This window comes from Geotrypetes seraphini, chromosome 11 (genome assembly GCF_902459505.1).
Source record: "Geotrypetes seraphini chromosome 11, aGeoSer1.1, whole genome shotgun sequence".
Taxonomy (NCBI): Eukaryota; Metazoa; Chordata; class Amphibia; order Gymnophiona; family Dermophiidae; genus Geotrypetes; species Geotrypetes seraphini.
In genome coordinates this window covers 88,787,046-88,808,387 of record NC_047094.1, presented here as the reverse complement: position 1 = coordinate 88,808,387, position 21,342 = coordinate 88,787,046, and the positions used below count along the sequence as shown (strand labels likewise).

General features: G+C 47.8%; 1 protein-coding gene across 9 annotated transcripts in view; it reads left to right on the top strand.

Moving 5' to 3' along the window:
* Positions 1-21,342, top strand: part of GID8 (GID complex subunit 8 homolog) — a 129,173-nt gene that overhangs the window by 56,495 nt on the left and 51,336 nt on the right. For 4 of the 9 annotated variants that reach the window (XM_033963630.1, XM_033963632.1, XM_033963634.1 and 1 more), the window contains exon 2: positions 21,035-21,162. In XM_033963630.1, the coding sequence (XP_033819521.1) occupies positions 21,035-21,162 (128 nt within the window). Of the gene's footprint in view, positions 1-10,330; positions 10,474-21,034; positions 21,163-21,342 lie in introns of all 9 variants that reach the window. The other 5 variants (XM_033963635.1, XM_033963628.1, XM_033963627.1 and 2 more) reach the window with 3 other exon arrangements.

The following is a 21,342-nucleotide window of genomic DNA, read 5'->3' as shown; positions in this document are numbered from 1 at the left end:
TCTATACACCCCCAAGTTCAACATCTGCCTCCTCTCTTCTGCCTCCCCTTTGTTTAAGGTTTCTCCCTATGTGTTCCTTCTGCTAACATTTTGAGTCATCCCACCTTTGTTTCAGGTCTTTCTGTATCTCACTCTCACTGTCTTCCACCTACCCAAGGCCTGGCGTATGCATATCTCTCTCCTCGGTTCAGGTGTTTCCCCTCTCTGCAGTTGCTTAGTCTTCCTCTATACCCCTCTAGTCCAACATCTGCCGTCTTCCCCCTCCCTTTTGGTTTAAGTCTACTTTCCCGCCCCTCCTTTCTGTCTCTCTCTCCAAATCCTCTCTTCCCCCCACCCTCCAGCGTCTCTGAAAAGTTTTTTTAAAAAGTTACCGACCAATTAATACGCCCTTTCCTCTGTAATATCAACCATAACCCCCCCCCCCAAAAAAAAAACCTCACTCACATTCTTCTTTTTTGAAACTCCCCGAGCGCGGAAACATAACCAATCATACCACAAAACCACCCTATATTGAGCAACAGACGCTCCTCTAAGCTCTTAACTCCTGCACCGTAGTGTCCAACTTCTTTTCAATTTGAGTCAGAGTTGCCAGATGGTAAAAAAATTTCCAGCCAAACTTAAGGCCAAAAGTAGCCCAACTTGTGTCAGAGTAGCCCAAACAATTGCTACTGAAAACACCTCTAATTTATCAAACAAATACATCATACAAATACAAACTGTTTATACATTGCACATATTCCAAGCAGTCCATAATGGTATACAAAGGACCAAAACTCAAATACAAAACATAGGCTATTCTTTTGTTTTTATGCAATTCAAAAAGACATGGGGTATACACACAGCATCCCCCATTTGGGAAAAGAATAAAGTATAGTATACTTCCAATCAAAGTAAAACATAACTCCCCCTCCCCCCCCAAAAAAAAAGGAGCTCATGGGATGGAGGAAAAGAGTAAGAGTATAACTTATATAGAGAACTTTATAAAACCTGAACCGCTGAGGCTGTCCCGTAGGATTAAATAAAGGGGGTGGCTGACAGTTTCACACCATAGCATCTCCTCCTCAATTATTTTCCTCAGTTATCTTCCATTCGACCCCTCTACATACAAAATAATAAAAAGGAGGGTTTGTGTGAACAGAATTACTGTATTTTTCGCTCTGTAAGACACACTTTTTTCCCACCCAAAAGTGGGTGGAAATAAGGGTACGTCTTATGGAGCAAATACCTTCCCTCCCCCCCGTACCCCAATACATTTTTTAAAATCCTGCCGTCCAGCACTGTATGGCAGGAGCATTCAACGATCCTGTGCTTTCCTCCGCTGACTTCCGAGCTGAACTCTGAGCGTCAGAGCGGAGCATGAGGCGGGGCGGGGGGACTCTTATGTTTACTAACTCAGTCTTCCTCTCTCTGTAAGACATTCCCTCTTCAAACACACAGCCACATTTCCGGTCTCCCAGCTAAAAAGTGCTGCTAAAGTTTACGTTTTTTCTTTAAATACTTTATATACCGCTTAGCTAAAGTACAAGATCAAAGTGGTTGCCCCAAATAATCCCTAAATCAAATTGGGATTCCACCGAGATAGACAAGATCACATGCAACCACACAGAATTATGAAGATGCATCACAGGACAGGCTCGAAGGAACTGCATGTATTTCTGTAGAGGGTGGGGGAGCAGCCCCCTCCCGATCCACACCACAGGAGCCAACTTTTACAAAACGCTAAACCCTAATGGAAACGACCTTTGCCCAGGCTCAAGCAGCTACAAAGCCCACCCCCTGCTCCGGTAAGCTGACCAGTGCACTTACTGCCTGGGCAGTTGCAGTGCCAGCGCACCCCTCCTCTGGAAGACCCCGTCCACGAAGATGCTGTTCTTGCCCAGGCAGCGCAGGTAGAAGTGCAGCTCCTGGAAGCTGAGCTGCAGGTGCCGGTGTGAGATGAAGCTCAAATAGCTCATGTTCACGTCCACTGAATCCTGGCTCGAATTGCGGCCTGATCATCACCAGCTGCCGCATCAGGGCTCGTTAGTGTTGGCACTCTTCCCTTACCGACGGCGGCACAGGTCTTTCTCAAAGTCGAAGATCTTGCCGCTGTAATTTTCATTGGCTCAGCTAGGGTGCAATGGACCAGTTGCAAACTTTCTCAGAGTTCTAAGGTCATTTGTGATTGGCCCACTGTGCTGCAGCTGAATCAATGAAAAAAAAAACCCCTCAGCAATAGAAAGTCGGAACCGGCTAAAAAGTAGCCCCAAAAATTGCAGAGATTTTGTGAGCTTCTGTAACGAGAACTGCTGTAGTCTGTTGACTAGATTTTGGAAAGGTAATTGTTGTTTCACTATTTAACAAGTGCCGCTCAAGACTGTCTGTCTGAAATTCACAGCCGAGCGCTCACTTAAATTAGCTGGGCGGAGCGCCCGGCTAGAAGTCACTAGGGAAAACACTGCTCTTTTCCTTAGCACAGCAGCAGATGAATCCAGAGACTAGTGGGATAGTGCACATTGACCAGCAGGTGGAGATAGAGAAACTGATTAACAGGTGGTCTTATAGACTGGCATTCCTCCTGTCCATTCAGTTTGCTCTATCTCCCAGCAGGGGTTCGTAGCTATCGATCTAGCTCCTGGATTCTGGCTGTGCAGGAATAATTTCTGGGACTTTTCTATTCTTCTGTTAAGACTAGTTCTTTTCAGTAAGAAAGGGGTGTCTGGCTGAGCGGTGCCGACTTTGGGAGCTACACCTGGGCCCCCCCAGGTCCCTTCTCCACCCTCCCCTCCAGTAGATTGAGGGGTTTCATTTGGCTCTGTGTTATTTCTTCTTTCCAGTTTAAAAAAAAAAAAAAAAAAGGTCAGAGCCTCTCATGCTGTGCCTTTGGATCAGCTTCCAGACGGAAACTGCCAGCTATAACCTTTCTGCCTCTGTGCTGAGTGTTGGTGTTAGGTGAGTTGGATTGACGGTTTGTGTGTGACACGTGCGGTTTGGCCGTTTCGGGTGTTAGGTTTTGTTGGACTGCGTCGGGAGTTTTTTGGCGGGCTTCTCCGGTTTAAAAAAAAAAAAAAAAAAATATGGCAGCTGAATCTGTGAAGCGGTGTTTGCGCTGTGGGAAGCGCAGAACACCGTCGGGTCTGTGCTCTGCCGGTTGTGCAGATGCGCCGGCCGAAGATTTGTTACTGCAGCCCTGTGAGGGGGAGTTTTCCCGCGCTGAGGAGGCGCGCTCGGGCTCCTCTTCCCGCGCGGTTGCGTCGGCCATGTTGCCAGCCGCGCTGGCGTCTGGTATGAGTGCGGCGGTTCTTGAGGCATCGGGAACGCTGGGGGAAGCCGCAAATTTGTCCCACGAGGCAGGGCAGGCTGGACCGACAGTATGTGGGCTGGGCTCATTTTCGCTGGAATTTATTATGATGTTACACCGTGCCTTTGTATTGCAGAGCTCTCAGCCTGCTCAGGCGGTCTGCCTTTGCTGCCTACTCTGCCTGCTCCTACTTCTAATACTGCTCCGATTTCTTCTGGGACTGCTTCCTTTCCTAATGTTGGCCCTCCGGTGCAGTCTCAGGCGGCCAAGCGGCGCAGGCTTGCTACGGCGGACGAGGGGGACCCTATCCCCGTCTCCCCCTTGTCTCTGACTCTTCCTGAGGAGTTGGAGGACGGTGAGGTACTGGAATTGGACGCGGAGGAGCTGTCGGGTAGGGACGTGGATGATCTTCCGCGCTCCGTCTGTTTCACAGGGAGGAACTTTCCTTGTTGATTTCTAAAGCTTTACAAGGTTTGAACATCTCACAGGAGGATCCGCAAGTGTCAGGGTCCGCGAACCCCCTTATGGCAGGGACTCGCAAGCCGGCTAAATCTTTTCCGGTGCATGAAGCCATGCAGGAGCTTATCACGACGCAATGGGACACGCCAGAGGCCAGTCTGCGGGTGTCGAAAGCCATGCGGCAGTTGTATCCTATTACTCCGGCTGAATTAGAAAAATTTAAGTTGCCTCGGGTTGACGCGTTGGTAGCTGCGGTCACCAAAAAGACTACCCTGCCGGTGGAGGGGGGTGTTGCACTTAAGAATGTTCAGGATAGGAAGATTGAGTCGTCGCTTAAAATGTCCTTTGAAGTAGCGGCGGTCACCTTGCAGGCTGCGGTTTGCAGTTCATATGCTGCGCGTGCTTGTTTGCAATGGTCCCAACTCCTGGCAGATAACATGATGGAGTCCGGGGGTGCTGTTCCCTCGGAAGTGGCTGATCTGGAGTCTGGTCTGGCGTATTTGGCGGATGCCTTGTATGATATTATTCGCGCTTCTGCCAAACAAATGGCTCTTTCTGTGGTTTCTCACAGATATTTGTGGCTCCGTAATTGGGCGGCGGATGCGGCATCCAAGCTTCGGCTCGTGAAATTCCATTTTAAAGGACGTTTGTTGTTTGGGGAAGATTTAGATAAGTTGGTGAAGGATTTTGGTGATACCAAAACACAGCGCTTGCCGGAGGATAGGCCTAGACCCACTTTGAAGTCCTCGGTTGCAAGACCGCGCTTCAGGGATGTTAAAAGATATAGGCCTGGTAAGCCATCCTTCCAGCCTAATTATGGTTCTTTCTCTACTTCGAGACCTAGATTTCCACCAAAGAGTTCCTTTCGTGCAGCAAAACCCCCGACACTTCAGCCAGCCCGTGCTCCAGCAAATCGCACTATACAATGACGGGGTCTCGGCTCCCTCTGCCATTCCCTTGGGGGGGCGGCTGTCTGACTTTCTGGCGGAGTGGGCCAAGATTACGTCGGATCAGTGGGTTTTGGACATTATTCGAGACGGTTACAAGTTAGAGTTTTCCTCTCCCGTCGCCGATTCTTTCTTGGTATCCCCATGCTATGGGACGGCCAAGGGAGACTCGGTCCGCCTAACTCTTCAGGGGCTTCTGGATCTGGTGTCGGTTCCCCAGGAAGAGGTAGGTCTCGGCAGGTATTCCATTTACTTCATTGTGCCCAGAAAAGGGGGGTCAGTCAGGCCAGTGCTGGATCTCAAGAGGGTCAACAAATTTCTCAGGGTTCGACATTTCCGTATGGGGACGGTTCGCTCAGTTATTGCAGCGGTACAACCTGGGGAGTTCCTCACGTCCCTCACGTCCCTCGATCTCAAGAAGGCGTACCTCCATATTCCGATCTGGCCTCCGCATCAGAGGTTCCTTCGGTTTGCGATCCTAGGCCAGCATTATCAATTTCGGGCGATGCCCTTTGGTCTTGCCACGGCTCCCCTCACCTGGTGGTGGTGGCAGCATTTCTGCGCAAAGAGGGAATTCGTGTGCACCCGTACTTGGACGACTGGTTGATCCGTGCCTCTTCCAGGCAGGAGAGTCTGTCGGTTACTCAGAGAGTGATCTCTCTCCTTCAGTCTTTGGGGTGGATCATCAACTTTCCCAAGAGCTCTCTGTCCCCGTCCCAGTCTTTGGACCATCTGGGAGTGAGGTTCGACACTTGTCTGGGGAAGGTGTTTCTACCCCGGGACCGGGGAGAGAAGTTGCAGTCTCAGGTTCGTCTGCTTCTCCGGTCGCCCAGGCCTCGGGTTTGGGATTACGTACAGGTTCTGGGCTCAATGGTGGTGGCTCTGGAGTTGGTTCCCTGGGCTCGGTTCCACATGAGGCCGTTGCAGAAGTCTCTTCTTTCCCGTTGGTCCCCTGTGTCTCAGGACTACAATCGGCGTCTCCAGTGGAGTCCTCAGGCGTCCCGTAGCATGCAGTGGTGGCTCAGCGAGATCAAAATGCTCAGGGGCATGCCGTTGGCGACGCCGGATTGGTTTGTTCTTACGACGGATGCCAGTCTTCTGGGCTGGGGAGCCCAGTGCCTGCAGACCTCGGCGCAGGGAGTTTGGTCCCCGGAGGAGGCCCAGTGGTTGATCGATATGCTGGAGTTGAGGGCGATCAGGCTGGCGCTTCTGGCGTTTCAGCACATGATTCAGGACCGTCCGACCAGGGTCTTTTCGGACAGTGTCATGGCGGTAGCGTATATAAATCGCCAGGGGGGTATCCGGAGTCCTCAGTTGGCCGACGAGGCAATGGTCCTGTTTCGATGGGCGGAGGTGCATGTTCCTCTTCTCTCGGCGGCGCACATTGCGGGTCACGAAAACGTTCAGGCGGACTTCTTCAGCAGAAATCTTCTCGATCCAGGAGAATGGGAGCTGTCCGATCAGGCATTGGATCTGCTGGTCCTCCGGTGGGGTCTTCCGGAGATGGATCTCATGGCCTCGTCCCGCAATGCGAAGCTTCCTCGGTTCTTCAGCAGACGCAAAGAGCAGGAGTCGGAGGGGGTGGACGCGTTAGCTCTCCCGTGGCCTCCGGGTTGCCTTCATTATGTATTTCCTCCTTGGCCGATGATAGATCGGGTGTTACACCGCATCTCTCTCTTTCCGGGCAGGGTGATCCTCGTGGCTCCGGATTGGCCACGGCGGCCGTGGTACGCGGACCTGATTCAGCTGTCAACGGGCGATTGGCTGATGTTTCCGGTGACTCCGGACTTGCTGACTCAGGGTCCAATCTCCATGGAAAATCTGTCCCCTTTGGTCTTACGGCCTGGCTATTGAACGGTCGCGGCTGAGACGTAGAGGCTATTCTGAACAGGTTATTTCCACTCTTCTTCAGGCCAAGAAGATTTCTACCTCTGCCTCCTATGCTAGGGTCTGGAGAGTTTTTGAATCTTGGTGTAGGGGGCAGGGTCTTGCGCCCTTCCAGGTGTCTCTGTCGGCTATTCTTTCCTTTCTACAGGAGGGCGTGGCTAAAGGATTGGCCTATAATTCCTTGAAGGTTCAGATGGCGGCCATTGCGTGTTACAGGGGCCGGGTCGCTCGTTCTGTGCTGGCGTCTCAACCTGACGTGGTTAGATTCCTCACAGGGGTTCACCATATTCGGCCTCCTGTAAAACGAACCTGTCCCGCGTGGAGTCTTAAGCTGGTCCTTGGGGGATTGCGGGCGGCACCTTTTGAGCCGTTGTCTAATGCTACTTTGAAGGATGTCACCTTGAAGACTGTGTTTTTGGTGGCTATGGCTTCGGCCAGACGGGTGTCGGAGTTGCAGGCTCTGTCTTGCAGGGATCCTTTTTTGCGCATTTTGGATGCTGGGGTGTCTGTTCGGACGGTACCTTCCTTTCTACCTAAGGTGGTTTCTTCCTTTCATGTGAACCAGTGTTTATTCCTTCTGGCTTTTTGGCGGGAGGATTGGGGGGAACGATTCTCTTTGCGTTTCCTGGATGTGCGCAGGATTGTTCTGCATTATTTGGAGGTGACTAACGATTTTCGTTGGTCGGACCACCTGTTCCTGTTGTTCGTGGGTAGGAACAAAGGTATGGCAGCATCTAAGGCTACCATTGCTTGTTGGGTCAAGGAAATGATTGCTTCGGCTTATTTGATTGCGGGGAAGCGGTTGCCGGAGCAGCTTCGTGCTCATTCGACTCGAGCGTTGGCTGCGTCTTGGGCAGAGTCGGGAGGTCTTTCCTTGGAGGTGATTTGCCGTGCGGCTACTTGGTCTTCTGGGAATACTTTTTCCGAGCATTACCGATTGGATGTGGCGGCTTGTGCGGAGGCTAGTTTTGGCTCTTTAGTTATTGTGGAGGCGGCGTTAGCTTCCCACCCAGTTTGAGTTTTGCTTTGCTACATCCCACTAGTCTCTGGATTCATCTGCTGCTGTGCTAAGGAAGGAAAAATTATGTTCTTACCTGTTAATTTTCTTTCCTTTAGGAGCAGCAGATGAATCCAGAGCTCCACCCTTTCTGCGGACTATCTGTCGGTGTTCTGTGTGGCGCGTTTCAGTTGGGTTATTGTTGGTAGTTGTGTTCTGTTGTTACTATTTATGATTCGATACTGGAAAGTAAGTTTTTTGACTGCTCATTTTCCTATCTATGGATGCTTGGGCAAGGAGCGTTACTGAATGGACAAGAGGAATGCCAGTCTTTAAGACCACCTGTTAATCAGTTTCTCTATCTCCACCTGCTGGTCGATGTGAGCTATCCCACTAGTCTCTGGATTCATCTGCTGCTCCTAAAGGAAAGAAAATTAACAGGTAAGAACATAATTTTTCCATCTCCAGCAGGCAGATGGATGCTATTTAACTAGCTTCTGGCTGTGTATTGTCACTTTTTCTCCTGCTGAGGATTCTCTGCAGTGAGTCTGGAGTGTCTGGCTGAATGGCGCCAACTTTAGGGGTTACACCTGGGTCCCTCCAGGTCCCTGCCCCACCCTCCTTCTGGTGATTGAGGAACTGAGTTGGTCGCTACTTTTTCTTCTTTCCCATAATAGTTAAAAAACAAACAAAAAAAACACAAGAAAGGAGTGAGACCAAATTTGCATCCCCAGTCTAGCTAGTGATCATTGCGGATGCCAGTCGGAAGGGCTGGAGGGGGGGGGGGTTCAGTGCCTCCAGTCCTCATCACAGGACTCATTGTCTCAGGGGGAGTCTTCGGAGTCTCTTTCTCTCTTCTGGAATTGGGGACGGCTGGGGTTTCAAGCGTTGATCAGAGGCGGGATGTCCTGGGTTCTTTCGGATAGTGTCATAGAGGTGGTATGGGTCGACAGGCATGAAGATATGATGAGTCCTCAAATAGATTGGGAGTAGTAGATTCTTCTTTGGTCTGTGATTTGTCTTCCGCTTCCGTCGGTGGCTCACATTACCGGCATGGCCAACATTCAGGTGGGTTTCCTCAGCAGAACTCAGCTAGTTTCCAGGCAGTGGGACATTTTTCCGGAGGTATTCAGACTCATTGTTCAGCAGTGGGGTCGCTCGGAGATGGATCTCTTAGCCTCGACTCATGCTGCCACAATGCCATGGTTCATCAGCAGGCATAGAGACAGGAATTCCATGAAGGTGGGTCCGTTCTTCCATGTCCTTCAGGAAGTATTTTGGTACATTTTTTCCCCTGTTGCCGATAATGGCGGGTGTTGCATTACATTCTCTGGTTTCCGGAGACTGTAGTCTTGGTGACTCTGGATAAGCTATGCCGTTCTTGCTAGGCAGGTCCGTTGGGGGCGGCTGATAGGAGATTCTCTCTGGCTTCCAGCCGCAATGAACTTGCTGCCACAGGGTGCCATTCCCATTATCGATGTTTCTCGCTTTGGTCTTCCTGCCTGGCTGTTGACAGGTCGCGTCTGAGGCGTACAGCATATTCTGTGAGGGTTGTTTCTGCTCTTCTCTAGGCAATCTGAGGACTACGTATGCGGCTGGTGCTAGGGGCCGGAGATTCATTGATTCATGGATGGTCAGCATGGCTTTTCCTATTTTCAGGCATACCTGTCTCACATTCTCTCTTTCTTAAGGGAGGGCAGGGCCAAAGGCCAGCATATTCTTTCTTTAGGGTACAAGTAGTTGCCATTGTGTGTTAAGGGGGCAGAGTGGCACATTCTTTGGTGTCTGCTCTGCCAGATGTGGTTTGGTTCCTGAAGGGGGTGAAGTGCATTCGATTGTCTTTGCAGTGGCCCTGTCCAAATTGGAGTCTCAAGTTGGGGCTGGGGAGTGTGCTAGGGACACCCTTCGAGCCCTTACGTGGGACGACGCTTCAGGAGGTCAACTTGAAGATGGTCTTTCTGGTTACTATGACGCCTGCTCAGAGGGTGCTGGAGTTGCAGGCGCTGTCCTGCAGGGATCCCTTCATGCGTTTACTGTCTTCGGGTAGCAGTTGGGGGCAGTTCCTTCCTTTCATTCTAAGGTGGTTTCAGCTTCTCATGTTCTCCAATCTCTCTTCCTTTCTTTTGGGAGGAGGGATATGGATCGAAGTTTCCTTCCTCATGGTTTCTTGACGTATGGAGAATGTTAAGGAGCTATCTTCAGGTCACTGATGACTTTCATTGTTCGGATCCCCTTGGTATAAAGCCATCCTAGGCATAGGTGGCCCATTGGCGTAGAGAGCTGCTTGCTTTTGGCCTCCTGGCTGGCTTTGCTAGCGTATCTTCTTGCTCATTCGACCAGTGCAGAGACGGCTTCCAGGGCAGAGCTCAAGGGGTTCTCCTGGGGAGCATTTGGTAGGGCAGTGACGTAGTCTCTACAGGTTAATGGTTAGCTTGGGTGGTGCGTGGTCGCTTCCTTTGGGACTTCGGTGATTGAGTAGGCGACTTTCGCATCCCACCCTGTATGAGGATTGCTTTGCTACATCCCACTAGTCTCTGGATTCACCTGCTGCTGTTGCTAAGGAAGGAAAAATTATGTTCTTACCTGTTAATTCTCTTTCCTTTAGACGCAGCAGATGAATCCAGAGCCCCACCCTTTCTGGATATTTGCTGTCAATTACTATTTCGGAAATCTTGGTGGTTATGTTATAGTTGGTAGTTGTGTTCTGTTTTATTACCTTTGAAGTTTTTTTTTGCATACTGAGCATGTTTCTGGTTCCAGATGCTTGGGCGAGGAGTGATACTGAAGGTGCTGAACAAGTTCCATCCAAGAGGACCACCTGTTAATCAGTTCTCTATCTCCACCTGCTATTCTACTAGTTTCTGGATTCATCTGCTGCGTCTAAAGGAAAGAAAATTTAATAGGTAAGAACATAACTTTTCCTTCTTCCACAATCCCCCCTCATCCAATGACTGGTGCTATTGTCCTCCCCCCACCCAGCCGGTATTACGCTTACCGTTTCGGTGCTTGAAGAAGCTGACACCAATGTTTTGCGCTGGTGTGGGGCCTTGAGCATGCGCAAAAGCTCCTGGCCCTGCACCAACCCGGAACATTTGGTGTCGCTTCTTCAAACACCGGGGAGGTAAGCATAATACCGGCTGGGGAGAAGGGTTTGGTTTGAGAAGGCCAATGAGGATGTGAAATAAGATAAGAATCTTTCTAAACTGCACAGTTAAAGTGAGCTGTCTTGTCATTATTACTCTGTCCTTCCAGCAAGGCTAATTTAGGATGCCCATTTGACATACTCAAAGTTTCACATCTTATTTGATCTTCTGCATTGTCCTTTTTGTCACTTTAAGCACCCTCTGTGCTGGTACCTTACTTCTTTGTGTTCTGTTGACTTTGCACCTATAAAATTATTCCAGGACAAGCAGGCAGCCTATTCTCACATATAGGTGATGTCACCGACGGAGCCCGGATGCGGACAGCTTCGTAAGCAGAAACTTGTAGAAACTTCAGAAGTTTCGAGTCAGCCGCATCACACATGCGCGAGTGCCTTCCCACCCAGCGCAGGGTGAGTCTCCTCAGTTTTCAGTTTTCCACGGAGCTGAGAAGTCCATCTTTGACTCTCTGCATTTAACTTTATTACTTTGTGCCTTCTCACCGCGTTTTGTGTTTAGTTTCTTCACAAATCGCTGTGTTCTTTTATTTTCTAGTTAAAAATAATAATTTTTAATTCTTCTTTTTGACTGCCGGGGCAGGCCGCTCGGCTGCAGCCCGTGGGCTTCGACTTTGCAGCGGCTATTTTTCCTTCTATGTCCGGCCAGCAACGGGCTTCAAGAAATGTAGCCAGTGCCAGCGTGCAATTTCCCTCACGGACCCACACCGTTGGTGCCTCGGGCTGGACCATCAACCGAAGTTGTGCGAGTGCTGTGCTACTGTTCAACCTCGAGCCCTTAAACATCGTCGGATTTTAGTGGAGAAGCTTTTCGGGATGGATTCTTCAACAACTCCCTCGACTTCGAAAGCGGCCTCGGTTCCACCTTCGACCAAGGGTCCTCCTGCCTTCACGACTCTGACCTTGAGTCTCATCAGACCTTCCTCGTTTGCAGCGGCTCTTTCCTCCACTACACCTGCTCTATCTTCCCTTGCATCCTCAGGTCAGATAGCGCAGCAGAAAGTTTCAGCAGTGGTAATCAAGGTGGCTAAGACTTCCAAGTCGAAGCACATATCCACTGCCACTTTGGAACCTCCAGGCAAAGCAGGTAGTCTGGTTTCAGACGCGGCTGGCTGATCCTTGCTGGCTTCTTTCCAGACCATGTTAGAGAAGCAATTCATTCAATTCCTCACTAATATGGGACCGAAGCTAGCTACTCTAATCCAACCTGGGCATTCTGCAGACTCCTGCGAGGTCGAGCCTCTTCCTATGTCTTTGGCTGAAGCTTCACACACTATGCAGGGAGCAGTCTCTGCAAGTGTCTGGTCTGGCATCTATGCACTTGAAGCAAGGAGCAGATTCTTTGCATGTGCCTCGACAGGAATCCTCACACTCCATACAAGGAGCAGAGTCTTTGGGAGTGCCTCGAGATTCCTCCACCAAGCCTCTTGAGCTTCGATCTACAGCTTCTAGCCCTATCCATTCCCTGGTAGCAACGTCTGCTTCCATCTCCAGGACGAAGTCTCCTCGAGATCTGCTTCCAAGCACCACTCTCGTCGTCGATCGAGGCCTTCCTCGAGGCATACCTCCAGGCATAGCTCTTCTTCCAAAGAGCGTCTTTCTTCAACTAAGCCTCGATCTACACCTCCAACTCTACTAGACCACCGACTCCTCGATTGAGGTCTCTGCTTCCAGACCTCAAGGACTCGGCGGTTTCTATTGCTTCGTCCAAGTCTCCTTATTCTTTTGCTGCCTATTTTCCTGCCGAAGCTTCATCTTCGACCAAGGTTGCCTCGACGTCTTCGAGTCCCTCTCGAGGCAAGGCATTAGCGGATCAGTTATCTTTCTCTTCTTTTCTTCGTCAGATGGCTGCAGACCTGGACCTTCATTTGGATGCTGGTTCTAAATCCTCTAAGGAGTATCTCAAAATCATGCATCTTCCTCAGCTTCCTGCAGAGTCACTTAAGCTTCCTCTTCACAAGCTTTTGTCTCAGACTTTTACACGATGCCTGGAGACTCCTTATGCTATTCCTGCTGTCCCAGGCAAGTTGGACTCCAGGTATAAAACTCTGCTGTTTAGATACTCAAAATCACTTCGAGTTTCAAGAAGTCATAGCTACTCTGTCACAACTCAGATTACATCTTCTTCAGTCTTCTTATGATGCCTTCGAGGTGTCCGCCAGGGCGACTGCTTGTTCTGTAGCAATGCACTGGCTAGCCTGGCTTCGCACCATTGACATGGACCCTAATTTTCAGGACCGCTTGGCTAATATTCCTTGTGCAGGCAATGACCTCTTCGATGAATCTATCGAGGCAGCCACCAAGAAATTGTCTGAACATGAAAAATCTTTTGCGTCTATTGTCAGACCAAAGCCTAAGCCAGCTCCTGCCAAGCCTGCATGCCCTCCTCCAATTTTCTAGAGGCGTTTTGCTCTGACAGCGGTTCCTTACACTCGTCCTCCTCTCAAAAAACAGCAGAATCAGAAGCAACAGAAATCTCAACCTTCTGCTGCACCTAAGGCTATGCAGCCTTTTTGACTGTTTAAAAAAGAGCATAACCTCCACAGTTCTGTCTCTGACCTATCTCCCCCCATTGGAGGTCGTCTCCATCATTTTTACCACCGATAGGAGACAATCATCTGACCTATGGGTGCTGTCAATCATCAGGGAAGGATACTCTCTTCATTTCACTCAGGTTCCACCAAGAGAGTATCCTTCCAGTCCATCCCAGACCGCCCTTCTTCTTCAAGAAGCTCAAGCTCTGCTTTGTATCCATGCCATTGAACAGTTCCTTTGGAACAGCAGAACAGGGGTTTTTACTCCCGTTACTTCTTTGTTCTGAAGAAGACGGGTGATCTACGACCCAATCTGGATGTTAGGGCTCAATAAATTTTTAGTCAAAGAAAAATTTTGAATGTTGTCCCTGGCGTCCCTTTATCCCCTTCTGGATCAGAATGACTGGTTACGCTCTCTGGATCTCAAGGAGGCCTATTCCCATTCATCCGGCCTCCCGTCAATATCTCTATTTCGGGTGGGGAATCTGCATTATCACTACAGAGTGCTGCCCTTTGGCCTGGTTTCATCTCCCAGAGTGTTCACCAAGTGCCTGGTAGTGGTAGCAGCAGCTCTATGGAATCATGGTCTTCAGGTATTTCCCTACCTGGACGACTGGCTCATCAAAGATTCAACATCTCAGGGGGTTATTGTAGCGATCCAACGGACTACGTGGTTCCTACAAAGTTTGGGATTCGCAATCAACTTTCCCATATCACAACTTCAGCCCTCTCAGAATTTCATCGGAGCTGTTGTTGACACTATCCAACTCAGAACATTCCTTCCGCAACAACGTTTGGAAGCTCTCCTTCAACTCTTGTCATGCAGTGTCTTCCCGCTCTTCTATCTCAGTGAGACACATGATGGTACTATTAGGTCACATGGCCTCCACAGTACATGTGACTCCTTTTGCCAAACTTCACCTCAGAATTCCTCAGTGGACCCTGGCATCTCAGTGGACACAGGCGTGCGATCCACTTTCTCAACACATTGCAGGCTTCCTTGTGACAGTCTCTCCGCTGATGGATGCTCTCTTCCAATCTCTTCAGAGGCTTACTATTTCAAACGCCCCTTCATCAGAAGGTCCTCACAACAGATTCCTCGACCTACGCTTGGGGCACTCATCTCGATGGTCTCCGTACTTAAGGCCACTGGAATAGTACGGATCGTCAGTGCCACATCGATCTGTTGGAACTCAAAGCGATCTTCAGTGCTCTCAAAGCTTTTCAACATCTTCTTCATGACCACGTAGTTCTCATTCGGACGGACAACCAAGTCGCCATGTACTATGTCGTCAAAAATGGAGGGACGGTATCTTCCTCCCTTTGTCAGGAAGCTCTGAAAGTTTGGAACTGGGCAATCCGTCACAACACCTTCCTCAAAGCTGTCTACATTCAAAGGGCGAACAATTGCTTGGTGGACAACTTGAGTCATATTCTGCAACCTCATGAATGGACACTCAATTCCTCACCCCTTCATCACATTTTTTTGCAGTGGGGAACACCTCAGATAGATCTCTTTGCAGCTCCCCACAACCACAAACTGCCTCAGTTCTGCTCCAGGATATATTCTCCTCATCGCCTCGAGGCAGATGTTTTCTTACTTGAATGAACGAATCTCTTCCTGTATGCATTCCCTCCATTCCATCTCATTCTCAAGACTCTTGTCAAGTTGAAGAACACTCATGCCACCATGATCCTGATTGCTCCTCGGTGGCCGAGACAACCTTGGTACTCCCTTCTACTTCAACTCAGCAGCAGGGAGCCATATCTTCTACCAATTTTCCATCTCTGCTTACATAGAGTCAGGGATCTCTGCTTCATCCCAACCTGCAGTCTCTACACCTGACAGCTTGGTACCTCTCAACATAACTCCTCTTCAGTTTTCTCAAACTTCTAGGAAGCCTGCCACTAGGCAATGCTACCACCAAAAATGGACTAGATTTCTACGTGGTGCATTTCTCATGATAAGGAGCCTCAATATTCCTCCTTATCTTCTGTTCTGGATTATCTTTTGCACTTACCCACCTCTGGCCTCAAGTCTACATCAATCAGAGTCCATCAAAGTGCAATTGCTACTTTCCATCAGCCTATTGAAGGGAAACCCCTCTCTGCTCATCCGGTGGTTTCCAGATTCATGAAAGCACTCTTCAAAGTCAAACCTCCTCTCAAACTGCCTCCAGTGGTTTGGGATTTCAGTATTGTTCTTGCTCAATTGATGAAGCCTCCATTTGAACCAATGTCTACGGCTCATCTGAAGTATCTCACTTGGAAAGTGGTGTTTCTTATTGCCCTCACTTCTGCTATAAGAGTCAGTGAGCTGCAAGCTTTAGTTGCTGATCCACCTTTCACAGTTTTCCATCATGACAAGGTGGTCCTCCATACTCATCCTAAATTCTTCCTTAAAGTGGTTTCAGAATTTCTTCTCAACCAATCTATTGTACTTCCAGTGTTTTTTCCAAGACCTCATTCTCATCCTGGAGAATCAGCTCTTCATACTCTGGACTGTAAACGTGCTTTGGCTTTCTACTTGGAACGCACCAAACCACATAGAGCTACTCCTCAACTTTTTGTCTCCTTCGATCCGAACAAGTTGGGACATCCAATCTCTAAGCGTACCATCTCCAACTGGATGGTTGCTTGTATCTCATTCTGCTATGCCCAGGCTGGATTACAACTACAAAGTCGAGTCACAGCCCATAAAGTCAGAGCAATGGCAGCTTCAGTAGCTTTCCTCAAATCTACACTTATTGAGGAAATTTGCAAAGCTGCTACCTGGTCCTCAGTTCATACATTCACCTCTCACTGTTGTCTGGATGTTTTCTCCAGACGGGATGGCCATGTTGGCCAGAGAGTATTACAAAATTTAATCTCCTAAGTTGCCAATGCTCCCACCATCCCATTCTGGTTAGCTTGGAGGTCACCCAAATGTGAGAATAGGCTGCCTGCTTGTCCTGGGATAAAGCACATTACTTACCATAACAGGTGTTATCCAGGGACAGCAGGCAGCTATTCTCATAACCCACTCACCTCCCCTGGTTGGCTTCTCTGCTAGCTATCTGAACTGAGGAGACTCTCCCTGCGCTGGGCGGGAAGGCACTCGTGCATGCGCTGTCCGGCTGACTCGAAACTTCTGAAGTTTCTACAAGCAAGTCTGCTTGCGAGGCTGTCCGCATCTGGGCTCTGTCAGTGACGTCGCCCATATGTGAGAATAGCTGCCTGCTGACCCTGGATAACAACTGTTACGGTAAGTAACTGTGCTTTCCTGTGCCCATCACTCTTTGTGAAGTACTGTTTCTTTTATGCTGCTCTCAAATCCTTTACAGTCACTTCTCATGGTCCCCTGTTCTAAATCTTCCTTTCCATCTAGGCAGACTTTGGGGTGTTTTGAATCTGTCTATCATATTCTTCTTCCATCACCTTTTTTAGGGTATATGAATTTTACATTATTAGGTTTCAGAGCCTAACACCCCTCCCCCCATTTTAATCTAGTAAGCCATCACTTTTTCTATGCCAACAATTTTGAAAATAAAATCAGGGTGCTGTTATATCAGATTGATCTACATAGAGAATGACATGGTGACAAAATTTGTCCCTGTCCTGCGGATTACCTCAGGAAACCATCTCAGAAGGGAGCTTAGGCAAAGAGTGGTCAGGAATACATCATGAGCAGTGTTCTCCCCAGAAATATTTTCCAGCCGGGTGGCATGAAAAAGTAGCCGGGTGGAGCGGGATGAGGAAATTTGGTGGTGGGGAAAATTAACCCCCTCTTTTACTAAGGTGCACTAGCATTTTTAGCGTGCGCAAACCCCTGTGCTATGTGGGAAAACTAACGCCAGTTCAATGCTGGAGTTAGCATCTAGCTCATGTGGCAATTCTCCGCGCACTAAGCGCATGCTAAAACCACTATTGTAACTTAGTAAAAGGAGCCCTAAATGTGTACTGTTTTTATTAGTTAATTATTATTATTATTTTCCACTGCTCAATATGACTTCCTTTTTTAAGGTTTGACACTTGTGCCAGAATATTTTTACTAAATTTAAGAAGTTTTTGCCCTCTTTCAAATGGTATAGAGGTTAAAAAAAGAGAAAGGCGTTAATGAAGTCATTAGGTTCAATCTAGCCATTTATTTCTGCATGAATTTAAACAACAACAAAAAAAAAAAGATAAATATAGCTGATCCAGTCATACAAGAAATGGCTCTACAGCAAGGGTGCCCACACTTTTTGGGCTTGCGAGCTACTTTTAAAATGACCAAGTCAAAATGATCTACCAACAATAAAATTTTTTTAAAAAACCCACAAAGCACACTGTACGCAGAGAAAATGTTAATTATCATATATATTCCGCAGGTTTTCATAGAGGTCAAGGCAGATGATTTTATGCAATGTCACCTCAGGAACAACTATACAAAAATAGACAAATATACCCCCTCCCTTTTTACTAAATCCCAGGGTACTAAGTACCCCAGGGCTCGGTACTTGGGCCGATCCTTTTTAATATTTATATCAATGACCTGGAGGAAGGAACATCCAGTGAGATCATCAAGTTTGCAGACGATACAAAACTATGCCGGGCAATCAGATCGCAGGAGGATAGAGAGGAACTCCAGAGCGACTTGTGTCGGTTAGAAACATGGGCGGAGAAATGGCAGATGAAGTTCAATGTGGAGAAATGCAAGGTAATGCATTTAGGCAATAAGAATAAGGAATACGAGTATACAATGTCAGGTGCAACTCTGGGGAAGAGTGAACAAGAAAAGGACCTGGGTGTACTGATAGATAGGACCCTGAAGCCGTCGGCACAATGCGCGGCAGCGGCAAAGAAGGCAAATAGAATGTTGGGCATGATAAAGAAAGGAATCTCGAGTAGATCGGAGAAAGTTATAATGCCGCTTTATAGGGCAATGGTCAGACCAAACTTGGAATACTGCGTCCAACATTGGTCTCCCTACCTAAAGAAGGATATAAAACTGCTGGAGAGGGTGCAGAGACGAGCAACAAAACTGGTGAAGGGTATGGGGAAACTGGAATACGAGGATAGACTTATAACACTAGGATTGTTCTCCCTTGAGAAAAGGAGACTGCGTGGGGATATGATCGAGACCTTCAAAATACTGAAAGGAATCGACAAAATAGAGCAGAGAAAATTATTTACATTGTCCAATTTGACACGGACTAGAGGACATGTAATGAAGCTAAGGGGGGATAGGTTCAGGACTAATGTCAGGAAGTTCTGCTTCACTCAGAGAGTGGTTGACACCTGGAATGCCCTCCCAGAGGAGATTATTGCGGAATCGACCGTCCTAGGCTTCAAGAGCAAACTAGATGCATATCTCCTTAAGAGAGGCATATAAAGATATGGTGGACTATAAATTACGCCAGGTGTACACCTGGCAGGGCCTCCGCGTGTGCGGATCGCCGGACTTGATGGACCGAAGGTCTGATCCGGAGATGGCAGTTCTTATGTTCTTATGCAATAGCGGTTTTTAGCGCAGGGAGATGCGCTGAATGCCCTGCGCTACTCTCGATGCTCATAGGCTCCCTGTGCTAAAAACCGCTATTGCGATTTAGTAAAAGGGGGCCATAGTGCAAAATATAGACAGCAGATATAAATTCTCAAAACAGACACATTTTGATCACTAAACTGAAAATAAAATCATTTTTCCCACAATTGGACATGCTTAGTTACGTCAGCTCTATGGCTGCTTTAACTGTAAGGCGCCTGAATCTAAGGCTATATGCTACCATTTTGTAATGGAACCTGGGAGCCCATTCACTGCTATAGAATAGGCGTTCCCTGTACAGTCTCAGGGTGCCTACGAGGAAGAACCCACTTGGAGAATTGCCCCTTATTTTTTTAAGGATTATAAAAACAGAAGCAATAATGTGAAAAACAAAACCCAGCCTTAAAACAGGCTGAATTAATTTGTAAACCATTATTTAAAGGATACTCAGAAAAAATATTGTTTTCCCTTAACTTAAATGAAATAAACATATTCCTATCCATCATTTGACTATAGCTAAGTGCAAAAGAACCTCATAGAGCTGCAGTGAAATAGAAAAGTGATTTCGTTTTACTGTAATTTCTGCATTAAGTGGATTTGCACACCCCAAGCTCCTTAAATCCTGATGCACTTCTAGCTTTTCCTGTATCAGACTTTTCAAGATTAATAAATGGAGCATCCTTCTGCCTGCCAGTTAAAGGATGAAAAACAAATGCCTATAAAGTTCAAATCACAGCTTGACTAAACTTGAACTTTCTTGATTTTATTCTTCCTGGCTGACCACTTTATCTTCCACAATAGACACCAAGGTTGCTTGGATCGGAGCTTTAAAAGAGCAAGCAGAATCGGGTCCGATGTCCCTGCGTTTGTTTTTCTCAAATGGTATACCACTACATTTGCTTTTACTTGCTTCAGGCCTTCCTCGTTGCCGGGACCTGCCTACTTTCTGTTTCCACGAAGGCAGGACCCGGCAGCGAGGAAGGCCCGAAGCAAGTAAAAGCAGCAAGTTGTAAGCTTCCCTCCAGGGCTCTATCGTGTGCGTGCTGGCTTCCCTTCTCTTCCCCCCCCCCCAGGGCGCTACTTCCGGTTTCTGAGGGAAGAGAAGGGAAGCCAGCACGCACATGATAGAGCCCCGGAGGGAAGCTTACAACTTGCTGCTTTTACTTGCTTCAGGCCTTCCTCGCTGCCGGGTCCTGCCTTCGCGGAAACAGAAAGTAGGCAGGATCTGGCAACGAGGAAGGCCCAAAGCAAATAAAAGCATGCTGGCAAAAAAAAAAAAGGCAGGCGTCAAACAAAATTTTCGGCGGCGAGTCAGCCCGAGAAGGAGCATCGGCGGCAGCAGCAGGATTAGCTGGGCGGCTGTAAGGCCCTGGGGGGAACACTGATAGCATATTTCTTCCCTGCTGAGTTCACACCCTACTATATGCAGCTTTGTGCTCTCTTCTTCCATGCTATCCCAATTTGATCCTTTATCTCCTCTTACCTGCTCCTCTCTATATGTCCCTTTATTCTTTCCATACTATGCCCCCCTTTCTTCCTTCTCCATCCCTCAATCACTGGCCTTCCCTCTCTGACTATTCTATCTTCCCCAAGCCCTTTGGTCTCCTATACTCACCCCTTTTCCTTTCCACGCCAGTACTTTCTCCTCCCAGCGCAATGGCATCCCGGTATTGGAGATTACTCATGCTACACAGGAGTCAAGAACAGTGTTTGTGTTTAGCTGGCAGGACACTGAGGTCACACATAATCTCCCAAATTGCTAATCTTGGTTTATATTAGTCAACCTTTTGGGGGAGAACATGGTTACCTTGGTTTATATTTGGATTGGTGTTTATTCGGTATGCTTCTATTGGATTTGATTTTTTGCATTTTAATTGTTGCAGAGCAGAACAGAATGGGCTCGGTCGAGGAGTTCCCTGTATCCCGCCTCCTTATTCTTATTTTATTTTTATTAAAGAGTTTATAAAGCAAAACAGAGCACAACACAACAGTGATATACAGAAAATAATGTTCACAATCCCAGGTCTCCTTATTCTTATAGTAATTGTCAATTGCTTTGCTACAAACTGGGGCTACAGCACAGCCCTGTGATGCAGAAGGCAGGACATAGAGAGGAAAAAAAATGTAAATGATGCCTTCCACACAACTCGCAAACCTACTGGTTCAAGACTTTCTGCTAGAAAGAAGATTATTGAGGTAAGAACCTAACCCCTTGCATTATATTTACTACAAGAGAATACAGATTTTGATATTTTATTTTTCTTGTACAGAAGATTCAGAATGAGTTATGCAGAAAAACCTGATGAAATCACTAAAGATGAATGGATGGAAAAACTAAATAATTTGCACATCCAAAGAGCAGATATGAATCGCCTCATTATGAATTATCTTGTTACAGGTATGGGTGAATAAAGAGCACTTACCTTTGTTTTTTGTTGGTTGTTTTGTAAACTAACTTAGCATTACTGCAAACTGTTTATTAAAATTAAATAACAGTAGCCTTTATGGTACCTTGTTTATTTTAATTGCTCCTGGTGAAATTCTGTGAGTGTAGCATTCCTCATCCCCTCAGGAGCTA